At 39.6% G+C, this 22,713-nt stretch overlaps 1 protein-coding gene across 3 annotated transcripts; it reads right to left on the bottom strand.

The window, feature by feature from the left end:
* Positions 1 to 3,452: 3,452 nt before the first annotated feature.
* On the bottom strand, positions 3,453 to 17,474 carry MED4 (mediator complex subunit 4). Of its 3 annotated transcripts, XM_074378182.1 has the most exons (8): positions 17,290 to 17,471; positions 11,244 to 11,310; positions 9,446 to 9,616; positions 8,257 to 8,314; positions 7,128 to 7,214; positions 5,800 to 5,931; positions 3,901 to 4,080; positions 3,453 to 3,711 (listed from the first exon to the last, which is right to left on the bottom strand). In XM_074378182.1, the coding sequence occupies exons 1-7, from the start codon at positions 17,412 to 17,414 to the stop codon at positions 3,908 to 3,910; spliced, it is 813 nt and encodes a 270-aa protein (XP_074234283.1). In that variant the 5' UTR covers positions 17,415 to 17,471; the 3' UTR covers positions 3,453 to 3,711; positions 3,901 to 3,907. The 3 variants fall into 3 exon arrangements, with proteins under 3 accessions (XP_074234283.1, XP_074234285.1, XP_074234284.1); XM_074378184.1 differs by lacking the exon at positions 17,290 to 17,471 and adding an exon at positions 16,153 to 16,230 and having other exon boundaries at positions 3,453 to 4,080; XM_074378183.1 differs by lacking the exons at positions 3,453 to 3,711; positions 3,901 to 4,080 and adding an exon at positions 4,087 to 4,698 and having other exon boundaries at positions 17,290 to 17,474.
* Between the last annotated feature and the right edge of the window lie 5,239 nt (positions 17,475 to 22,713).

Here is a 22,713-nt window from a genome sequence, read left to right as displayed (position 1 = left end):
CTTATGTACTCCATAAGCATTTCATTTGCATCTACTGTGTGCCAAGTACCATGGTTGGTGCTTAATAATATTTGTTTTGTAAATTGAGTCTGTCACACTTCCTTAATCCCAGAGTCCATTCTAGATTTCTGTCCATTTTTATGTTTGAGATGTGTAAGTATTTGGCTTTTTGCATAATAGTATTGCTTAATAGCTTTATAAGCAGCAGTGGAACTCACTTTATTTGTCAGAACAACTCACGGGCAAGAGGAGCAAAGTAGCAGGTAAGCCAGACTCCGCCAGCTTCAGTTTGACCTCATATTCCTGGCCTCTGTTCTTTTTTTTCTTCTTTACACATTCACTTTCCACCTGTTTCTTGATGACTCCCCAAACAACACTGTCTACAGCTGACTTTTTCCTTAAGCTCCAGACCCAATCACACACCAGTCATCTCTGCCTTACGTTTTCCACGTCTGTCTAACTTGATACATTCCAAACTGAATTTCCTCTTGTATTCATTCCTCGCAGGGAATGACTCTACATCTGCTGAATTGCTCAGATTAGATTCCCTTTCTTCACATAAAACAGCCACTCTATCTTGTTCATCCTGTTTCTTTCATGTTTCTTGAATCCATCCTCCATCTCCTTGTCCCAGTGCCTCCTCCCTGGTCCAGATCTTCATTTTCTCCCCAGCCTGTTCCTGCAGCTTTTCCATCAGATTGATTGATTGACTGGGGATATGATATAAAATTTACCATCTTCATCTTCTGATTTATTTTCAGCAGTACTCCTGGAGTGACTTTCCAAAAACATGGATTTGGTCATGCCTCTTGTCTTCCCAGACTTCTGAGAAGTTCCCCATAAAACTCTTAACCTGACATGCAAGGTCTTCCATAATTTTCCCATCTTACCCCCATCACTTTCTCACACCCTATATTCCAGGCATATTTCTTTGTACTTCAAGTGTACCATACCTTGCCAGTGTGTCTGCAGCTCCTTCTGAAGTGAATGTCACCCCCACCCTTAATCTGCCTTAACAGAACCTTACTCATTTTTCATACCTCACTTCCAAGTATCCCTCCCTCTGAAGCCTTCTAAACTTAAGCCAACTCTGACACACTATGCCTTAACTATTTCTATTGTAGCTTGACTTCAGAGGTGGCTTTTCAATTAGTAAGGTTCTAGGCTTAATTTATCTGTGACACTTGTGTTCTTCTAAAGTCACCCACTTTTGTCTTCTATGAACTTGATTTAACTTCTAATGGGTTGAATTCATTCCTAAAGCATTTGTGAAGCAATAGATTCTGCAGATAAAATGCTCCTAAAACAGCTTCCTCCTTAAAAATGGCTTAAAATAGGTGCTCACTTACAGCACATAGTTTACCTAAATACTGTGTGAATAAGAGGAAACATGTTCACATTTCAGGAATCAAGTGTGACTCCTGGTGGGCATTTACCGTGGCCAGGCACTGCCGTTGCGTTTTTGCGGTCTTCAGTTTGGCTCAGTGCTGTAAACCCCAACACACACCATTGCTGTGTTCTGGTCATCGCTTGCCTCCCCAGGAAAGGAAGCTCCTTCAGGCCAGAGACCGAGTCTTTCTATTATATACCCAGCAGCCAGTGGTGACTGGGAATACTAAATACCCAAAGTATACTGGTTGAGTAAAAAATTGACCTTCTAGTATTTAATCCTTGGCCTGGGCTGGAATAAGACAAGTCGTACTGAGGATACTCAGAGGAGGGAATGCAGATACTGCGTTCCAGGTATCTGTAGGGACACAAAGGAGAGCTGTTTCTATTGGTATAGGGATGGGGCTAGAATCTGAAATAGAAACAGCTGCCCTGGTTAAAAGACAAAGCCCAAAAAGAAGGTGGGGAAGCTGAAATCCAAATGCCGGTTTACTCCTGGTGAGGAACGATGCGGAAGACAAATTCCTGTACTGTGGGGGGATGTGGCTAAATAAAGTGTTAAACGTTCCTTAAGATGAAAGTTTAATGTGTTTAGTTGGTAAGACGCCCCTTCATATCTTGCTGGGGATATTCTGTAACATTTGATACGTAAGTTCTGTTAACTTTATAGAGTATTTTTTAAAAATCCAAATTCTGAAATACATTTAGACCCAAGGCTTTTGGCTGGGGGTTGTAGAGCTCTGTGGGTAAACGCCAAGTGAGCACATACACAGCAGCTTGGCTTTGAGATTCCCATTCGTTTGCCAATCCACTATTCCATCCACACTCATAAGGAATTTTTATATTCCTTAGCCCAGTCTAATTTTGTTTGGTTTTATTCGTTATGTTCTTTGTCTGTGTTGGTTTATAAGTGAAAACCCCTAAAAGGAAGAGGTTCTAAGACTCTTGAATTGTGAATGGCAGTGACTGATGGGCCAGAAAGGCCCTGGTGCTCAGACTTGGAACATGAAGGCCTCACACAGACGCCCATTCAGCGGGTAAGGAGCAGGTTCTTGAATCTGCCTCGTAGCAGCCAGCCCAGCAATACGCTTGGCTTGTGTCCACACTTTGAGAAATACCACTTTTGAGTTTTATGTGTAACCAGTATGGTCATTGTGCTCTGACACGTCTGACATCCTTAATGTGAGTTATGCTTTTCCAAAAGGCAACTGCAGGTTACAGGGGCCCATTATTTTAAACTTTGGAATCCTACTCTAAGTTTGACCAGGTATCAACATTACTGTGTATACTTCATCAAGATGAAACCCTACTGTTAAACGTTAGAGAGGAACAGTAGTTTGTGTACAGAAAACCTCAGGTTAGAAAAAAAATTTGAGCAGAGGGAATTTTGAAAAAGCCCATTCTTATAACACTAAATAAACTGTCAGTTTGTAGGGAGATCACTAATAAAAAATACAACAGTACCTCAAAATACATATTATTTTTTTTTAAACAATGTATATATGTGGATTTTTAAGATGGTCTACACCAAAATGTTAATTATGATCTCTGAGTAGAATGCTATTAATTTCATCGTGTCTCCTTTGTGCTGTACCATATTTGCTAAATGTTCCACAATGGATGTTGTATTACTTTTGCAATCAGGAAGGAAAAAAAAAGGAAAGGTACAATACTGTCTAGAACTGATAAATCCAAATATAAGCTGTATAAGCATATTATTTAAACATGGAGATTAACCACCAGAAATGAAAAGTGATTCCTTCTGGGAGCTGCATTAAGAGCGAAGATGACGGCCAGAGACAGTGTTTTCCATTCTAAAGCCTTTCATATAATTTGTTATTCTTAAGATCAGACATTATTGTAAGTTTTTCAATAGTTAAAACTACTTCATTTTATTTCTTCTAAGAGAGGCAGTATGTTCCTTTGAGACACCTACCGAGTTGGGATTCCTAGTTCAGATGCACGCACTGCATCATGTTCATTCACCCTCCAAATTCTGACGTATGTGCAAAACGCAGCTGGATTTACTGACAGTATGCTTAAATTTTAAAAAGTATACAAAGTACAAACAAAAGTGAGTTTATTTACAAAAAATATAGTAATTACAAATAGTACAAACCAAGACAATTTCTCCTGTAACAGACGCTAACAGCCTTCACTTTCAAACGAGGGTTCCTGCTATTGTGAGATACGCACATTCAATGATCTGCTGCCTCTGTTGATGCTTTTCTAAATAACTCCAGGAGGCTTAGTAGTGATGTGTGTGTGGGCTGTTCCCCTCAAATCTTATTTCCAGAACCACTATGTAGACGTCCAACACAACTGGAATAGAACAAGACAGTACTGAATAATCTTTCTTCCAGCAGTAAATTTTGATTATTCTCTAAATATTCACCTAATGGTTTAGAACTGAAACCATGATTTTTGGCTTTAAAAAGAAAGTCCAGTGTGATGCTTAACGGGCGGCACAATTTCAGTACAGCCAGTATTTCTGTATGCCTTTTGTCTTACATTTTTTTTAATCAGAGTCACTACTACTGCTTGAGGAGTCTGTTGACATAACTTCTACATCATCTTCATTTTCTTTATTATGCCCTGGAGGCTCCAACAAAAAGTCATTACTGTGGTTTGGTGGTAGCATATTCATTGCCATATCACTTGACTGCCATGGATACTGTGGAGCAAGGACATCTGGAGAAAAGAAAGAAGCATATATGAGAACATTTCTACTTATAATTAACTTACTTCTTAGTTACCCTTCCCTTTATGCAAATAATTTGAAGTAAAAGTTTTTAAGGCTAGAAATCAAAATATACATTTGGCCAAATTAATGAAGGTCAAATTTATCAAGGACAAATCTGATGTTTTAGTAAGTCAGTTGACATACTTTTCCTTCTGCAAGGCGTTCCTAATTTCAAATCAAATGTTTCCCGTATCTGTATTTTATGCACATATATATTATAATAGCTCATATATAGTACTCTATTCTCTCGGTGTGTGTTATAAATAGCTGGAATATACTACATACCAAGTATTCCAAGTTTAAACTGCCTCTTAAACGTCAATCCCACTCCTCTCTGGATCCTGAAACCGTCTCTCCTTTGCCAGCAGCTGCAGTGGCGAGCTGTGTCAGTAGAGGGCACTGCAGGGACGCTACAGGAGGAACCGGCTTCCCTTCCAGACCCTGTGTTTCCCTCCTCCTGTGGTTCCTGGTTGTGTGCAGGGCGTCGGTGGCATTCCACAGAGTGGTTCCCCAGTAAGCTTCAACGCTGTCTCAAAGGTAGCTTCCCAGCAAGTCTCCTTGGGACCCTAGTGGATAGTTTCCTGCTTGCCAGCTCTGGCTTTTGACACCTCATCTGACTTTTCTGCCACCCAGTGGTCCACAGCTACAGTTTCTCCACCGAGGGCTAAACATCAGCCTCGAGGTGGGGACAAGCCTGTTCTCAAGTTGGTCCCTTCCTTGGGTATCTGCATTGGCCCTACACATAATAGCTGCTCCCTGTATCTGTCACTACTACATTTAAAAAAATACAGTTCTCTTTACCTTACCATCTAGTAGTTAGTATCTTGTTACTAGTTAGTAATTCTTTAAATTTTCCTTTTTCATATTGCTGGTGTGGTTTCTGCCCCCTGCCTGGACCATGACTGGCATATGATACAGTACAATCACAATGAGAAAAGGAAGAGTACTAAGGGAAACTAAAGCACAGTGAGTTCACAGTTTGTACCTTAGATAGTTAACAAAAATGATGCAACACAGGGACACGTTTTTACCAAAGTAAAAAATGGAGAAGCATGAAATATGTAAAGTATTAAAAGAATATTTTAATACTCAAAAAGTAATTTTTTTATGTCTTTAAAAAAAATTTTTAATGTTCTACCAGATCAAAACAAGTCACCTACAAAAGATAAAAGATGAGGAACATAAAAAAAATGAGAGAACACTACAAACCTACATGCAAAACCTAAGGAAGGCTGAAGCTCAGAATGAGCTGTCTTACAAAAATGATACTGTTTAGTTATTAAAAAGTCCATTAAAAGCTTTGTTAATTTGAGGTTTTTCACAAGTATGTTCACTTGGTATTCTTTAGATTGAACATATATACACATCTTATTCTATTTGTACACTGTTTCATTTTTAAAAGCTATGTTTAGAGCTTAGTTAATAGGAGCCTAAAGCCTGAGGAAAATGGCACGTTAACAAATGAGGGGAAAAGTCAGTTTATACTAATTTCATAACCTCCATCTAGAACAGTCTTTAAACTAGAGGAAGTAGAGAGCAAGATAAAGTGGTAGAGAACCTAGCTATTAATATAAGTTGGGTCCAGACCCTCAAACTTGTTCAACAGCCAGATGTCTGCATCATGTTGGAAAAACCCTGTTTGAAAGCATTACTCTGATTAACGTTACCTGGCAGTCTGCCTGCTGCTAGGGCATCCCCTGGTAAGTGACCGTTCACTCCATTAGTGGAAGGATTGTTCATCTGACCCAATAATCCACTTCTCATCTCCAAATCAGTTGGGTATGGTCTCCGTGGGTCCCCTAAAAAATAGAGACTGCTTTTATTTCAATCACATACAAAATAGCATTGCTACCTTTTCTAGAGTATTGATTTTCCTTGGTTCACTTTGAAAAACCCAAGCCACATTTTCAATTTTGGAAAAGGAAGGTCATCTTAGCAGTTGTTATTAAGAACATAAATATTCCATTTTTAAATACATGCATTTTCTTGTCTAGATCTTCAAAATATCCTATTCTCTATATGAACAAAAATGAGAAAAAGTCTAATTTTAGCAAACATTCCAAATGACAAAGTAAGAAAATTATAATGATCTTGACTCTTCTAACTTATCTACATTTTCTAGTAAGAAATTATCAATGGTACAAACTGAGAGTAGGTTATGACACATTTTTTTTTTAAAGATAGAAAGGACTGAAATGCTTATTGCTTTGATCTTGTCATTTAAGGACTGAATTTCTTTAACTTTCCAGTGGAGTATCAGGAGCCAGTAACATTCATTTCTAGTCATGAGAACACACGGTTTAGTTTTGGACTGATGAAAACGTGGCCAGATTTGGACCAACTTTTTGGTACTATTTTCTCACCAACTCCAGATGATTTACCCCCCACAACTGCAGCCACCCTTGGTGTCTGGGGCACAGTAAAGCGCCACCATCAGGAGTTACGAAGTTGGGATAATGATCTCCCATTATTCCTCTCAGAACACTGCTGCTCTGCCTTAGGGCTCTGGCGTACTGATGTTTTATCTGCTGTCAAAGTAGGTTCCAGCTTCTCTCTCTGCTGTCTCTAATTACTGCAACTCCTTCCAGTCTTGTGTATCTGCTGCTGGGTATCCAGTGCTGCTTCATCTTTATCACCTAAGAGCTGGGGCTGTCTGTTTCCCAGCTGGACCCCTTGTGGAAATCCAAATGGCTCGAAAAAGTTAGCTTTTGGCCAGCCCTACTTTTACAGGCATACAGATCTATAGCTTTAGAATCATCACATATTATGTTGTACTTTAAAAAAAAATTTTTTAAAGGAAAGAAACACAGTTCCTAGTGGCAATAGCTTTGTAAAAAACCAAACTGATAAAACTCATGGCCTATATTATAAGACACTAAAGATGTGAAAATGTTTCTAAAAATAAATACATTCTATATTTAAATTTGTTCTACTCGTGTACAGTCACCAAGAATTTTCAAAACCACATGTATTTAGTAAAAAGAATTATTTTTACCTGGGACCCAGGTCAGTGGGGCGCACACAGCATTACTTGCACTAATCCTATGTGCATACTTAATTATTTCTTCAGAGGAGATAGCACCTGAGTGAGTCCAAAGAAGAGTGTTAACATTTTAGTCTTTAATCTAGCAAACGTACAAGTTTATAAATACCTACATCATAGTTAAACATCATACTTCATTTTAAATTATCTGACAATATGATGAGTTCCCTACCTTCCCTAATAATACTTAGTAATAGTGTATCGTTAAACTTAAACTAGAGCAGCAGTTCACACCAACCACTTGACTGCTTAGTGTGACCCTAAATCTATAGGAGGACCTAAGTAGAAAGATGTTCACAATATATTCATTAGATGAAAAAAGTACCCTACTAAATAATACGTATAGCCTATCCTGGTTTTTATCCTAGAATATGTGTACACACATGTATTTGTATTGTTCTTGTCACATATGTATTACAGATCTAAGAGAAACCTGGAAGAACACACAGCAAACATTAACAGTAGTTAATCCACAGTAGGAAAAGAGGAGGAAAGTTAGGCAAGTCTGAGTGACTAAAAGTAAATCATGCCCACAGATCATTAAAAGCAAGTAACCAAAGTTTTCCTTATAATTCTGACCTTTCGTGTGCAAACTAAAAGACCCAAAATGGAAGCCTTTTAAAGAGAGAAGCAGGACAGGCCAAGAAGACAGCTGAGCTTCCGGAAGCACTGCTAAATGTGCACACGTCCCAAAGCTGTATCTAGTCCTGACTCGTGGTGTTCTAGTCTCACTCCAGTTGTCCAATGGATGTTCTCTCATTCCCTGTCCTGTGACATAAGATCCAACTCAAATCCCATTTGCTTCCAGCCCATATTCTCTTCTCTCCACAATTTAAGAAAAAAAACATTGTCTTTACTATACACTTGGGTATTAGCCATAACTTGCATTACTGCTTCTTATAACCTGAAAAGGGATGTGACACTTCCCAAGGAACACCCAGCACAGTGCTGTAACACAGCAGACACTTGACCATGAAAACTTACTGTATCAGCAAATGACTATCAATAATACTCTCATCAGTTTCTTGAAACTAAAACTTGGATTTTTCAGAAAGTCACTCCGTATTCCCACAGTACTAACCTTTTCTTGCTTTTTCTATTGACTTGAGTTTTTCTTTTGCTTGGTAAACAGCTGTTGCCTAATTTAAACAACATTTTAAAAGGGAATATGGATTATTCAGGATTATACCAAGCACAGCTTTTGGCTTCATTCACGAAATCATTCATCCCACAGGAACAATATGCAAAATTTGGAAATCCCCACAATTTATTTGTAATGTTCCAGAACACCACTTGGGTATCATTTACATCAGTTACAGTCAATGAAAAAAAGAAACATCATATTCATGAATCAGTCTCCATTCACAAACTAGTTGTTAGAAACAAAATGTTAACCGGATTGTTTACTAGCATTTTTTCTTTATGTCTTCTATCATAAGCATGCAGAAAACAGACCACATACCACCTCCAAAGCATCCTATTCCTGTATCTAGTTCAAGGATAAAACAAAAAACTTTTTTCCTAGTTTACAAGACATTCTTGGATTGACAGTCTCATTCATTTATACATTACCATTAGCTCCGTGCTTAATGACTACTATCGTGAACTCCTCCACCCACCCCCTCCCCGGGCAAAGGCCCACTAAAGTATAAAATGAAGCTGACCTGGTATATGCATCCTCAACTATAACACAGTGGGGTAAAGAGCATGGAGTCAGAGAGATCTAGGTTTAAGTTGCATCTCCCTACTTTTACCTGCTTGGGCAAGGTAGGCATTCATTTAAAATCATGGTTTCTTCATCTGTAAAATAGAATAATGGTACTGACCTCATATAATTGTTAAGAAGAATGAGACAATACATACAAAGTGCAGAGCACAGGGCCTGGTGCACAAGTGCTTAGTAACTGTTAGTTGCTATTATCTAAATTTATAAAATTCAGTCTTTTTACAGTCTTCGTGTTCACTATCTTAAACTCAGTAATTATGAAAACTAGTATCAGGAAAGGATAAAAGTAAAACTTCCCATTTCTGTTCAATCGTGAAATCTTTAAATAATGAAAATATGGTTCAAAAGTAATGCAGACTATCTGAAAACAGTAAATAAAAAAAGGAATGACAATGGTCCTTCATCTAACCAAAGTAACAAGTTGTCGCTTTTAGAGTGGAAAACTGAGGTTTTCTGCCACTTTAAAATACTAATAGATTTGTTTTTCAGAAATAGAGTAAATAGTATCTTTTTTTACATTAAGAACCAGCCTCTATCAACTTACCAGTATTTGTTCTGCTTCTTTTAGCTGTTTTTGTAGTTGCTGAATATCACTATCTCTCTTTTCTACTTCTTTTTCTAAAACTTGCATTTCATGATGGATTTTTCCCTGATTAAGTGCCAATTTCATTAGTTCTTGAAATTCCCCATCTCTGTGAATTAACAACTCCAAGACCTGTCAAGAGAGTTGATTAAAGCAGATGACAAAATACTGAAAAACTACATTCCAGTGAAACAAAGAAATCCACATATGAATTAACTGGCTAGGCTATAAAATTTTAACACTTTCAAAGTATTATTTCTAATCATTGTTAAGAAAAATGGCCTACCTACAATTATTTTAGAAAACAGATTAATATCAAGATTTTCTACTTTTTCTGGGCAGAGACGGAAATAGCTCAGTGGTAGAGTGCATGCTTAGTATGCATGAGGTCCTGGGTTCAATCCTCAGTACCTCCATTAAAAAACATTTCTCTACTTTTTAAAATTACATGCTATTCTTTCATATAAAATAAATAACTACCAATATGCCAAAATGAGTAGGCTTATTCACTTCCCAGGGTAGATAAAATTTATTTGAGATGATTTTAGCTAGCACCAGGAACTGAAAAGAATTTTTCCAAAGATATACAAATGGCCAAAAGTACATGAAAAGGAGCTCAACATCACTAATCATTACGGAATTGCAAATCAAAACCACAAATGGATATGACTTTGCACCAGTTACGACGGCTGTCAGCAGAAAGACAAGAGATAAATGTTGACGAGGATGTGAGAAAGGGAAGCTATCAGCACATGCTGGTGGGAACCTAAACTGGTGCACATAAGTATGGAGGTTACTTAAAAAATTAAAAATAGAACTTTACCATATGATCCAGCAATTCCACTTCTGGGTATTCATCCAAAGGAAATGAAATCATTATTTTGAAAAGATATCTGCACCCACATGCCCACTGCATTAGTCAAGACATGGAAGTAAGTGTCCATCAATGGATGAACGGATAAAAAGTGTAGTGTAGATGTATACACACACATATACACACAAAGGAATATCATCCAGCCACAAAAAAGTAAATCTTGGCATTTGGGATAACATGGATGGACCCTGAAGGCATTCTGTTAAAGTGAACTAAGTCAGAGAAAGACAAATACCGTAGGATCTCATACGTGGAATCTAAAAAAAGCGAAACACAGAAATAGAGATCAGATTGGTGGTTGCCAGAGGCCAGGGGGGAGGCAGCAAAATGGGTGAAGGTGGTCAAAAGGAACAAACTTCTAGCTATTAGATAAATAAGTTCTGGAAACTGATGTTCAGTATGGTGAGTATAATTAAAAATACAGTATTGTAAATTTTAAAGTTGCTAAGAGAGTAAATCTCAGCAACTTAAAAAAAGTGCTTAAGAAATTGCAGAGGAACCAAATAGACATTTTTCCAAAGACATACAAATCGCCAACAAGTACATGAAAAGATGCCACTTTCTCTGCAACTTTCTTAAAAGTTCTTATAAGGAAAATAAATTATGTGAGGTGATGGATGTGAACTAAACTTACTATGGTAATCATTTTGCAATATGTACATATATCAAATCATTATGCTATATACATCTTAAATTAATACAATGTTATGTCAATTATCTCAATTATATTTTATGTAAATGATGCAAAGAATATATCAATTTAAAAGTTGCAATTAATAATTTAATAGAATCTGATCTTCCTGTTCTCACACAAAGTAAATAAATAGGAAAACTGCAGAAATGATGAAGGTTTTTTGTTTTTAATTCAAAAAAGAAATCACCTACCTGGTTTTCCTCTCCAGACTGTAACAACTTTTGGTTTCTTGAAATTGCCAGCATTTCTATAAGTTCTCTAAAATATAAAAACAAAAAAGTTTGCAAAGTAAATACAACAGAGGCTCTCTTCTCTGATCTCTACCTGACTGACCTTCTGGATTCATGTACCCACAGCAAGCTAAGTTCTCAGAGCTACTGCCCCCCAGTCCACTTTGTGGACTTCAGCTCTTAACAGCTACAGTGCATTCTCACCAAGACTCAGGTGTGTTTGTTACCAGCCCCATTTATTCAAGTTTTACTCATTAATTATATAAATTAATATCAATCATATAAATACCAATGAAATATGAGTATGACTAAGAACTGTTTCTATAAAAACCTAAGCTTGTAAAGACTCAACAGGTGTGTGCAAAGGGCAACTAACAAACCAGGGGAAGTAAAGTCAACTCAGCAAGAGTCTGCCCCAGCACTGCCTGATAAATGTTGATGTTCTCATTCCACTTTAAAGAAACCGAAGTAGAAAATGCAGACAATAACTACAGATGGTTTATGCAAGAAAAACTCATACATAAGGGGCCTACAGGCCAAATCCAGTACATCTGTGGTTTCTATGAATAACTTTCCTTGCAAGACAGCTATGCTTCATTTACATATTGCCTAAGGTTGCTTTCCCACTACAGGGGCAGAACTGAATACTTGTGGCAGAGAACTTTGTGCCTGCAAATTTTTTAATTAACCAAACAGGTATCAGCTAAGAGGGATCCTTACACATAATAATGTATTTCTAGAAGGCTCATTGATTAGCTATGCCAATTTTCCCACGTGAAAATTAGTAGAATGATCAAGAAAAAATGTATAGCAGGTAATATCTATGTATGTTTCAAACCTGTTGATAGATGTGATTTAATTCAGAGATTATCCAGGAGGGGACAGCTTCCCAATTAGCTAGCTACCTGACGCTACTTATCAGCCCCAGTGTTTGTACCCTCCTACTGGCTGCCACACAATTTTTACCTTCATATTTACACGTTTCTCCATCCTCTCGCTAGCCCAGGCGATTATAGTGGATGGTGCCAACTGGACCCAGCCTTCTCCACTACTACTTCCCTGCACCATTATGTATGAATTAATTAGCTAGTTAATTTTAAAAAAAGGATATGGGAATGAAAAGCCTTCATTTATGCATTCAAATATTTCCTGAGTGCCTATTATGTGCCAGGCATTTTCTAGATGCTTGGGTTATAAAAGTGAACAATGGCCATGAAATTCTAATATGGAAGTCAAGAAAATATACAAGTAAAACCAGAGTGATAGGGGTTAGGAAGAAAATTAAGCAGTGTTATATCAGAGAGTTGTTGAAATGGTTTGGCTACTTACACTGGGTGTTCGGGGAAGGTTTCTCTTAAGAGAATAGCTTTGAAGTAAAACATGAATTAAACAAGAGAAGCCAGCCATGAGATCTGGGAGGAAAGACTACTTGGTAAAAGTCACAGTGAGTTCGTCGGCCCAAAGATGGATTGGAGGAAACGTGGCCAGAGCACAGTGGGCACCCGGGAGCAGGACAGAAAGTCAGGACGAGGGAGGGAGGGAAGGGCTGGACTGTGTAGGGCCTTGTAGCTCGTAGTAAAGGAGTATTTCGTTCTGAGTGCAGTGAGAAACCACTGGGTCATTTTAAACAGGGAAGGACACGACTTGATTTATGTTTTTAAACACCTGCTGAGCTATGTGGCGATCAGATTGTAAGAGAGCTAGAATGGAAATTAAGTTAGGTGACTCATTGTGTCGCAGGCAAAAGATGACACTGGATTTGACTAGATCCTAGCCACCTGGAATTTAGTAATGGAAACAGGGAAACATGGGCAGATTTAGGATATATTTTGGAGGTAGAGCTGACAGGACTTGCTAATGGATTAAATAGACATTTTATGAAAACAGCATGTTATATTAGCCCCTTTTTGTACCCTATTAATGAGATGTAGAGAGTTGAGACCCCTGGTCTAAATAAAAGCTGGTTTCTGTGGGGAGAAGGGGTGGTGGTGAGGGGGGTTGAGGGTATATTGGGACATGCAAAATGAGCCTTTTTCTGCCTTTCTTGCAAATCTGGGAATATAAGTCAACAGAAAACCTGACAAGGGCTTGCCTTAGGCACAGAGTACGGGGTGGGGGAGGTCGCTAAGACTCAGTGTTCAGTAACTGTCTAGGATGAAATGGAAACCTGTGTCCTCCCCCAGGGTGAAGGGAGACTGAAGGACCTCCTGCGTCCTCTCTGGTTCCGGGAGTGGGAGACAGAGCCCTGTACCACCACACAGGAAGAGTGGCATTCCCGCATGCCAGATTAGCCTCCTCCCACATTTCCACAGGAATGTAACACACACAGGGGTTAGAGCCTGTATTATTAGTAATACTACACTTCAGGTAAATAATAGATAAACAATTAATAGGCTGGTGGGGAAACCTTAAGACTCCTCTCAACATGGTTTCTGTTCCACAAATGAGTTTTAAATTAAAAACAGTTTAATAAAAACTTCTTAAACTATAATCTACCTATAGGTTTCTATTTTTCACATTTCTCTAAAGACCGCCTGATTGTATCACATCTTACAAAGTAATATATTGAAAGGCTATATAATCAGGTTAACAGTTAAAAAAAAATTTCATATCCACTATTTTCTAAAGCCAAGAGGTTACAATAGAGAGTTTTTCATTTTTCATAAAAAAATGCAAACAAGAGAAAGATTCATTCAGAGGATAATGACAAACTTCACATATCACAGAATCAGTACAGTAACTATGTCTGAGCACATAATGGGACTTTTTGGAAAGCCAGTCACACTGGAGCAGCCTCATTCTGTGGAGGAGTTCCAATGAGTGGCACAGCAAAGTGACATCCCTTCCACCGCCCCCACCAACCATCTCCAGGGTTATAAAAGAAATTCTCACCCACTGTCACTCGACTTTCTTTAGAGATGAACAAATAAAACAATGTGGCAGATAAGTCATGAGAAAATCAGAGAAAAAGAAAAACTTCTAAGACAACGGTTATTACCACAGGCAGCAGAGTGCCTCGAGAAGGAAGCCTATCACCGATCTGTCAACAGATTCAGTAAGGAAGGCTACAAATTAATGAGAAATCCAAGTCTTTGGAGCATTCCTGAAGAATGGGAAACAGAACTACAGCTTCTGGTAGAGGAAGCAAAAGAGAACTCAGCACGTCAAGTCATCATGTACAGCTGGAAAGCTGAAGGAGAAAGTTTCAGAAACACGGACGTTCTCGAGGAAAATTTACATGATGATTCACTACTTCAGAGAGTAAATACACTTCATCCAACAGAAAATGCTATACTTGATAATCAAGTTAAGGAGCAAATATGGAGAGGGATAAATTGGTCAAATCTGGATACAAGAGAATTTCAATTTAGTCTCAAATTTAACATAACTGATAAATTACTTAATTATACCATCTCAGGTGAAGGGTACATGAATATCAAGTATATGCATTCCTACAGGTACCGACAACATCAGGGAAACACATCTCAGACACAGAGCCCAGGAGCCAAACAATCCAGAAGCAGGATCTTGAGACTGACTACTGAGTTGTCCAATGTCAGAAGAAGTTCTCACAGACCATTCTCCTGGATGGGTAGGCTCAGAAACACAGTTCCTGAACTTGGTGAATATGAAACATATACTAGAGTTACTCAGCAAAACAGATGAACAAATTATGCCACAGCAAGGAAAGCTGAAAAAACAAATGTCTTCACTGGGCTCCAGAGTAGAAGGGTAGGAAGGAACAGACCATTGGATATACTAAGGCAAGATCTGAAATTCTAAGACTAAGGGCTACTCAGAACAAAAGGCAGCATCCACGATTAACCAAAGGGGGTGTCACTTCTTCACAAAGTCAACATATTTACAGAAAAATTAATCGCTACCATCCATACCATGTGGTTGGTCAAAATAAACAAACAATAAGGAACATTTTAACTCAACTAACTTCACACTCATCAGAGTCATCAAGATTCCTCAGCAAGGATGTTAGAAGCCAATCAAGTATTAGACTTAGCCTTCAGGTGAGAATTCTCCCAAAAGAAGAAAGAGCTCAAGGGAATACTTCAAGCAGAATTCAAGGAAGTGGAAAAAATGGCTCACACAGGAGCAGCAGAGGTATCTTCCAACTAATCATTAGTTGTTCTGAACCTAATGGAACACAGATCTGTATCAGAACCACATGGCTACCTATTCAAGGTACTTCAAAGCACTCAGAGACTGAGCTTGGCTGACCAATGATTCTAAAAGTACTAGTTTGGGTGAATGCACTAGTTTAGAGCTGAAGGTGAATGCACAATTTGGTTTTCAAATGACAGCTGGCCCTATATAGAAAAGCAGTGGGTTAGTCAGCATTTATGGGATGTTAATTTGGTGTTTAATAACTTACACAGAATAAGAACTTAGAGTGAACTAAATGAGGCTTCAACTGGCTGTCCTAAAGGTAGTTACGTCACAGAAAGCAGATACTTGAATAACTTAACTGAAAACTTCATACCACGAAAGCTCAGTCTTGCTACGGTCTTTTTACTAAGAAATCATGCTGGTATCCACCCTATAGAATTAACCAAAGGAGAAGCTGACAGGTCCTCCACCACAAACTACAAAGCCAATCAAGACAAAGAAACAGCACTGCCATTAATCTGTGTAAACATTCACACAGAGGCAACACATTAAGACGGCTGCCTTATGCCAACGAGCTTCTTATTCACTGTTTTGACTACTCACTGACTGGAAATTCCACCTGCCCTTTTTGTCACCAGGCAGTATTTCAATCTAATAGTCTAAACGGTGAATTAAACACACAAGCTATTTAACTTCTGGTGTCCGTGTGTTCTTAGATTTTTAGTACATCACTTGGTATCGCACTGACCTAGGAATCTGGAAGGTAATGCTGCTACGGCAAGGACTAAATTCACAGCAAAGTGCTGATAAGGTCAGATAATACAATACAGACATCCCTCGGAGATATCGCAGGTTCAGTTTTCCAGACCACTGCAATGAAGTGAATGTTGCAATAAAATGAGTCACAGTTTTTGATCTTCCACTGCATATAAAAGTTATGTTTACACTATACTGCAGTCTATTAAGTGTGCAACAGCACTGTGTCTAAAAAACAGGCATTAAAAAACAGCATTAATCTAAAAATAATGCCGTTAGAAAAACGGCACCAATAGACTTGACACAGGGTTGCCACAAACCTTCAATCTGTAAAAAATCAAGTACCTACAAAATGCAATAAAGTGAAGTGTAATAAAACAAGGTATGCCTGTATGTAAGACTTATTCTAAAGCTGGCAAAGAATGTTGACTACAGAAAAGGTGACGAGTTGGTTTCTGAAGGATAAATGAGTGATTCATCAAATTGGGGGAGGAGTGGGAACTGGCCTGCGAATGGGGAGCAGTCAGGGAGGCTAGAATGAAGGGTATGGGGTGAGGGGAGGGTTGTGGCAGTAAATAAGGACAACAGGATGGATTAAGAGGAGGTGAAGAATGGCCAACTGCACACTAAGCTAAGGAGTTTGGGCAATGGGAACCCACCAAGTATTTTACAGCAGAAAAGTGATACGGGAGGTCTTTTTAAAAAGATAGCTCTACTCTTGGGCTAAACAGCATTAAGGCCAGTGAAATTGCTGGGAGGCGGACTGAGGCGGACTGTTTACACGTCTGTCTCCCCCTCAGGACCGTCTCCCAGCGCGCGGCACCCAGGGGGAGCTTCTTAAACGTCGGGCGGTGCACGAAGGGCCCACACGGGGCCATCCCCAAGGTCTGCTACGATTCTGACAGTCGGGGGAACACTGTCAGCATGAAAACGTCTTCCTAGGGGGAAAGGCGCCGCCCGAGTCCCCGAGGGCTGCGGACCCTTGTGCACTGCCCCCGGGAGTGCGCGCCGCAGTCCCCGGGCGCGGCCCTCCTCGCCGAGCCCCGGGAACCAGCCCCGGCAGGGCCGGCCGCCCCGAGCCAGTCCTCCCGGCCCGGCCCCAGCCAGGCCCTCGGGCCGACGGCCTCACCTCGACAAGACCTCCAGGTCTTCCAGCGCAGACAGCAGTCGCTCTCGCGTGCTGTTACCGCCCGCCGGTCCCGAACCGCCGCCCGGCCGCTCCTTCTCCTTCTCGCCACTGGAAGACGCCGCCATGCTCCCCGCGGGCCAGCAGCCGGCGTCTGCGTAGCTGGGCGCTGGCGAGGAGAGGCGGGCTCGGCCGGCGGAAGGAAGGGTCACCGAGGCGGGGGAAGAGAGGCCGGGCCGGAGCGCCCCCTGCGCGCCTGGAGGTGCACTGCGAGCGCTGGCGCCATCTGCTGGGCGCGCGAGGGCTTCTTGGTCTAACCCTGGGAGCCAAACCCAGAGGGCGGTCAGGGTCTCCTGAGCCTCAAGTCATTCAAGCAGGAGTGGGAGATTTCTGCTCAACGGATTTTAAGCATTGAGGGAGTTACATGACGACCTTCCTCTTGTGTCAGTTTCTTCGAAAAGTGGGCTGAGGGTCTCCTGATATTAACCAATCGTCTGCATTCCTATAAGCTGTTCCCCACCCTCCTGTTTGGGCTCTCCGGGAGGATGGAAGCACTTTAAGACAGGAACCAGAAACCATCTTATTTAATTTTTTATTATTATTGTGGTAAAATACACATAACATAAAATTTACCATGTTTAAGTGTATACTTCAGTGTCATTAAGTACATTCATATTGTTACCAGCCCAGGTCCTTGAACTCTTTAATTAACGGAAATTGCTAAAAGGCCAGATGAGAAATTCAGGCAAGGCTTTCTTGGGACTCTTGTTTCAGCAGAAGGGAGTGAAAACAAGCAACAGGTGGCCTTGCTCACTGTCCAAGGAGGGCGGTATTGTTCCCTAAATGAGGTGAGGGTAGGAGTGGATCAGTCACTCAGATGGGAAGACAGGCTCAAGTGGCCTGCCCACCCCCTTGGTGGTGCTGTGTGCAGAGATCATGCTCAGGACCCTGCTTTTGCTCTCAGTACTTCATGAATAGCAGTTGGTTTGTAGCCTTTTTGTATCTTATTGTTCATAATTGCCCAACTGTACACGTGTGCAGTTATCTTTTAGTCCCTTAGTTTCTTTGTATTCTGTTGCTCAGAGACGTTTTTCCAGGTGCACGCACTCCAGCAAAGGGTCTCGGGTCCCAGCCTGTCTCAGTATTTTGTTACCATCACCACCATCCATCTCCACACTATTTTCATCTTGCAAAAACGAAACTGTATCGATTAGACAAAAATTCCCCAGTTCTACCTCCTCCCTTACTTATCCATTCATCTGTCATGGACACTTGGGTTGCTTCCACAATTTCAGTCCATCTTTATAATCACACATCTCCCAACAAAATGTTTGTTCATTGCTCAAGATGACTATTGAACTGAATCAATCAATATAGTATATAAGTGGTAGTTAATGAAAATAGTTTAAATAATTGATGTAGTACACATTCCAAATCAGCCAAAAATGTACCTTTGCCCACTTTTCCAGGGGAGAACAATGTAGTTGGGGGTTTTCATTAGCAGGAAAACCTAAAATCAAACAGCACTGGGAAAGGGATCTTGTATCTTGGCCAAATTGCCTTTACAAAAGATAAGCTGGAAAGTTGTCACCCATAGACCACAGCTGGGAGTGAGTCAGGGGTACCTGTGGTCCCCTCATTCCATTGTCTTGTCCTCTGGTCTGTCGTTTTGGAGGTGCTGAACCTGACTGCTGGGCACTAGGAGCTGAGGATTTCCTTGGGGACTCATGCTAAATAAATTTATTCATAGCAACTGCTGTATAACCCAGAATGCCACTTTATTCTCTTATGATGAGCACAGTTATATACATAGACAAACTGACACAGGAAGCCATAAATTACCACAAGAACATTGCTTGACAAACCTGGATCAGAGTAGATAAAGATAAATAAAAACTTAGTTGACGCAATCATCAGGATTTGCACCTCCGTAGTTAAAGAGGTCGTCATATTTGTGTTCATAGGTCAGTGTGTTTCCTTCCTTAGACAGAGCAAGAGACTCACAGATACCTTTTGTTTTCCAGCCATCCCCTACTTCTGCTCCGGGCTAACCCCTTCTTTTAATACAGTCAATTCTTAGGCAATGGACTAACTTAGATTTAAGCTTTCTTAATTATAATTGCATTCTAAGCATGCCTCCCAGTAGCTCTAGTCAATAATTTCTTTTTTTTTTAATTTATTACTGTATTATTCAATTATTTTACTTGGGAGGTAGGTAATTAGGTTTATTTATTTATTTTTAGAGGAGGTACTAGGGAATTAAACCCAGGACCTCATGCATGCTAAGCATGCACTCTACCACTGAGCAATACTCTTCCCCGTCATAATTTCTTATGTTAAGCTTCCAAGGGGCTGAACTCCTGCTGCCTGTGTGGGTTTTGTTTACTAAACTCTTACAGGTTTACCTTGCGGCATAATTATGGGGGGGTAGGGGGAGATCATATTAGTGTAGCTTCCACATAAAAATTCTAGGAGGAGTCTAATTAGTTAACAATGACCAATTATAGGCCCTACTTTACAGATAATGAGGGTCCACGTGCAGACAGTGCATATGTGTCGTGACTCTAGACCTCCTTGAATTTGGTGCAAATTCATACGCACACTGAACATTGTCTGTAGACCAATAAGTAATGGCACTTTCTGCAGATGTACTCTTTTGCAAACTGCAGATCTAAGTGTGATACACAAAATATGAATTATTTTGTAATATACAGTTGACCTTTGAGCAACGCTAGGGTTAGGTGTGCTAACCTCCGCTCACTTGAAGGTCAGAGCACTGCTATTTCTGCCTCAGAAATAAAGGAATTGATAAATGACTCACCCAAGGTGGAAAGCTGGGACAGGATTGGTTAGAATGAGGACTCAGACCCTAGCTCTTTTGATTCTACATGTTGTGATCTGTAATCAAACACAGGCTTTTCCCTACACTTAGTTAACTTAAAGATCTATAAAATGAAAATGCACTTTCTGTATTGAAAAAATTCCACAGATAAATGGACCCCCACAGTTCAAATCTACGTTGTTCAAGAGTCAACTGTAATTAAAAATGAATACTTTATATATTTTTATAGTTATTATAATAACTGAATTCACGGTAACTTTGAATGTAAAGTATTTTCTCAGTCTATAGATTCAAAGAGGATAAGTACTACCTTCTTGTAAAATTTTAGGTATTTAACATGCCAGACACTGTTCTAAGTGTGTTTTTTAAAATGAAACCATTTAATTTTGTAAGACTTTCAGAGGTAAATAATGTTACTATCTCCATGTTACAGATAATGAAGTTGGAGGCAGAGAAATTAAGAGACTTGCCTAAGGTCCTACAGCTAGCAAATGGTGAAGCTGGGATATGAATGCAGGGTCTGGCTCCAAGGTCTGTGTTCTTTGCCACTGGTTACTCTGCCTCTTTTTTTTAATGAAGGAGTTGCCTAAAAATAGACGTATCATATAATCCAGCAATCCCACTCCTGGGCATATATCTGGAGGGAACTCTAGTTCAAAAAGACACATGCACCCCAGTTTTCATAGCAGCACTATTTACAATAGCCAAGACATGGAAACAGCCTAAATGTCCATTGACAGATGACTGGATAAAGAAGTTGTGTGTGTATATATATATGTATATGTGTGTGTGTACACATATATATGTATTTACACATACACACACACACAATGGAACACTACTCAGCCACAAAAAGAATGAAATAATGCCATTTGCAGCAACGTGAATGGACTAGAGATTATCATATTAAATGAAGCAAGTCAGACAAAGACAAATATCATACGATTTCATTTATATGTGGAATCTAAAAAACAAAATGATACAAATTTTATTTATAAATCAAACATAGACTCATGGACATAGAAAACAAACTATGGTTACCAACGGGGAAAGTGGGGGGAGGGATAAATTAGGAGATTGGGACTAACAGATACATACTATTGTAAATAAAATAAACAACAAGGACCTACTGTATAGCATAGGGAACTATATTCAATTTCTTGTAATAAGCTATGATGGAAAAGAATCTGAAAATATATGTACATATATGTGTATGTATGTGCATAACTGAATCACTTTGCTGTACACCTGAAACTAACATTATAAATAGACTATACTTCAATAAAAAATAAAATTAAAAAAAAAAAAGCTACCGGGGAGAAGGAGTGGGTTCCCAGTAAGTCGCTGGTTTTTAGGACAACAACTTCAATTTTTAAATCAATTATAAAGCCTCAAAATGTGCTGTTTAAAATGTTTTTCATAAGCCAAATTATCTCTGGCAAATCCAACTGGAGCTCCTCTACATCAAGAGAAGTGTTACAATCTGAACAAGGCCCCTCATCATCCCCACCCTCCTGTTCTAGTTACCCTGGGAAGCCTTCATCAGAAGAACCTTATCCTCCTCATTCCAAAACACAGCACAACAAAAAACTCCCACTGTCTAAAATTACTCACTGTTAATTAAAGTCATGAGCTCTATGGAAAGGGTGGCAATTTGTCTTTAACTCCCTACATTCTTGTGCCTTGAGAATAAAAAACTGTTTAAGTTAATCTCATTCTCTTTAAATGTTCATAGTGTGGTTCCAGTGGAAAGGTTTTCTAGAATTAACAAACTCTCTAAAAATAAAGTCTTATCTTCTGCCTGAAATTCTCCAGGCATCATTGAAAACTTTACCACTTCTCAGTAACTTAAAAGAAAGGTGGGCATCCTCATCGGCCTCCTTTGGTAGATTTATTTATTCTACCAACAAATATTTATTAAGCTCTGTTTATGTGCCAGGGATCACACTAAATTTTGGGCCTGTAGAAGGCAAACGAAACAATAGTGGTCAGGGAAGGCTTCCTGGAAGAGGCGAAAGCAGAAACTCCTAAGAAGGCAGAAGCTGGCTGGGCTAAGTATTGAAGATGGGGCAGAAAATTGGCTGAGAGAGAGGAAAGAAGAACTAGAGTAAGGAATCAGTGTCACAAAGAGAATGGTTAAAATACCTCATCAATTTCTTGACTCAAATATGTAATAGATTGAATAGTGGACCTCCAAAAAGATATGTCCATATCTCAGAACCTGTGAATGTGACCTTATTTGGAGAAAGGGTCCTTGGAGAATTAATTATGTTAAGGTTCTCAAGATTAGATGAGACTGGCTTATCCAAGTAGACCCTAAATCCAATGATGTGTTCTTATATGAGGAGAAAGAGAAGAAGGCCGTGTGAGGACAGAGGCAGAGATGAAAGTTATAAGCCACAAGCCAAGGAATGCCTGCGATCACCAGAAACTGGGAGAGACAAGTTTACTTCCCTGGGGACCTCAAGAGGGCACAGTTCTGCCGATGACTTGCCGCCTCCAGAACTGTGAGAGAATAAATTTCTGTTGTTTTTAGCTTCCTGGTTTGTGTCAGTTTATTACAGGAGCCCTGGGAAACTAACACA

Source organism: Camelus bactrianus, chromosome 14, assembly GCF_048773025.1.
Source record: "Camelus bactrianus isolate YW-2024 breed Bactrian camel chromosome 14, ASM4877302v1, whole genome shotgun sequence".
Classification (NCBI taxonomy): Eukaryota; Metazoa; Chordata; class Mammalia; order Artiodactyla; family Camelidae; genus Camelus; species Camelus bactrianus.
Note: the sequence above shows the minus strand (reverse complement) of the source record. Positions and strands in the feature narration are given on the sequence as shown.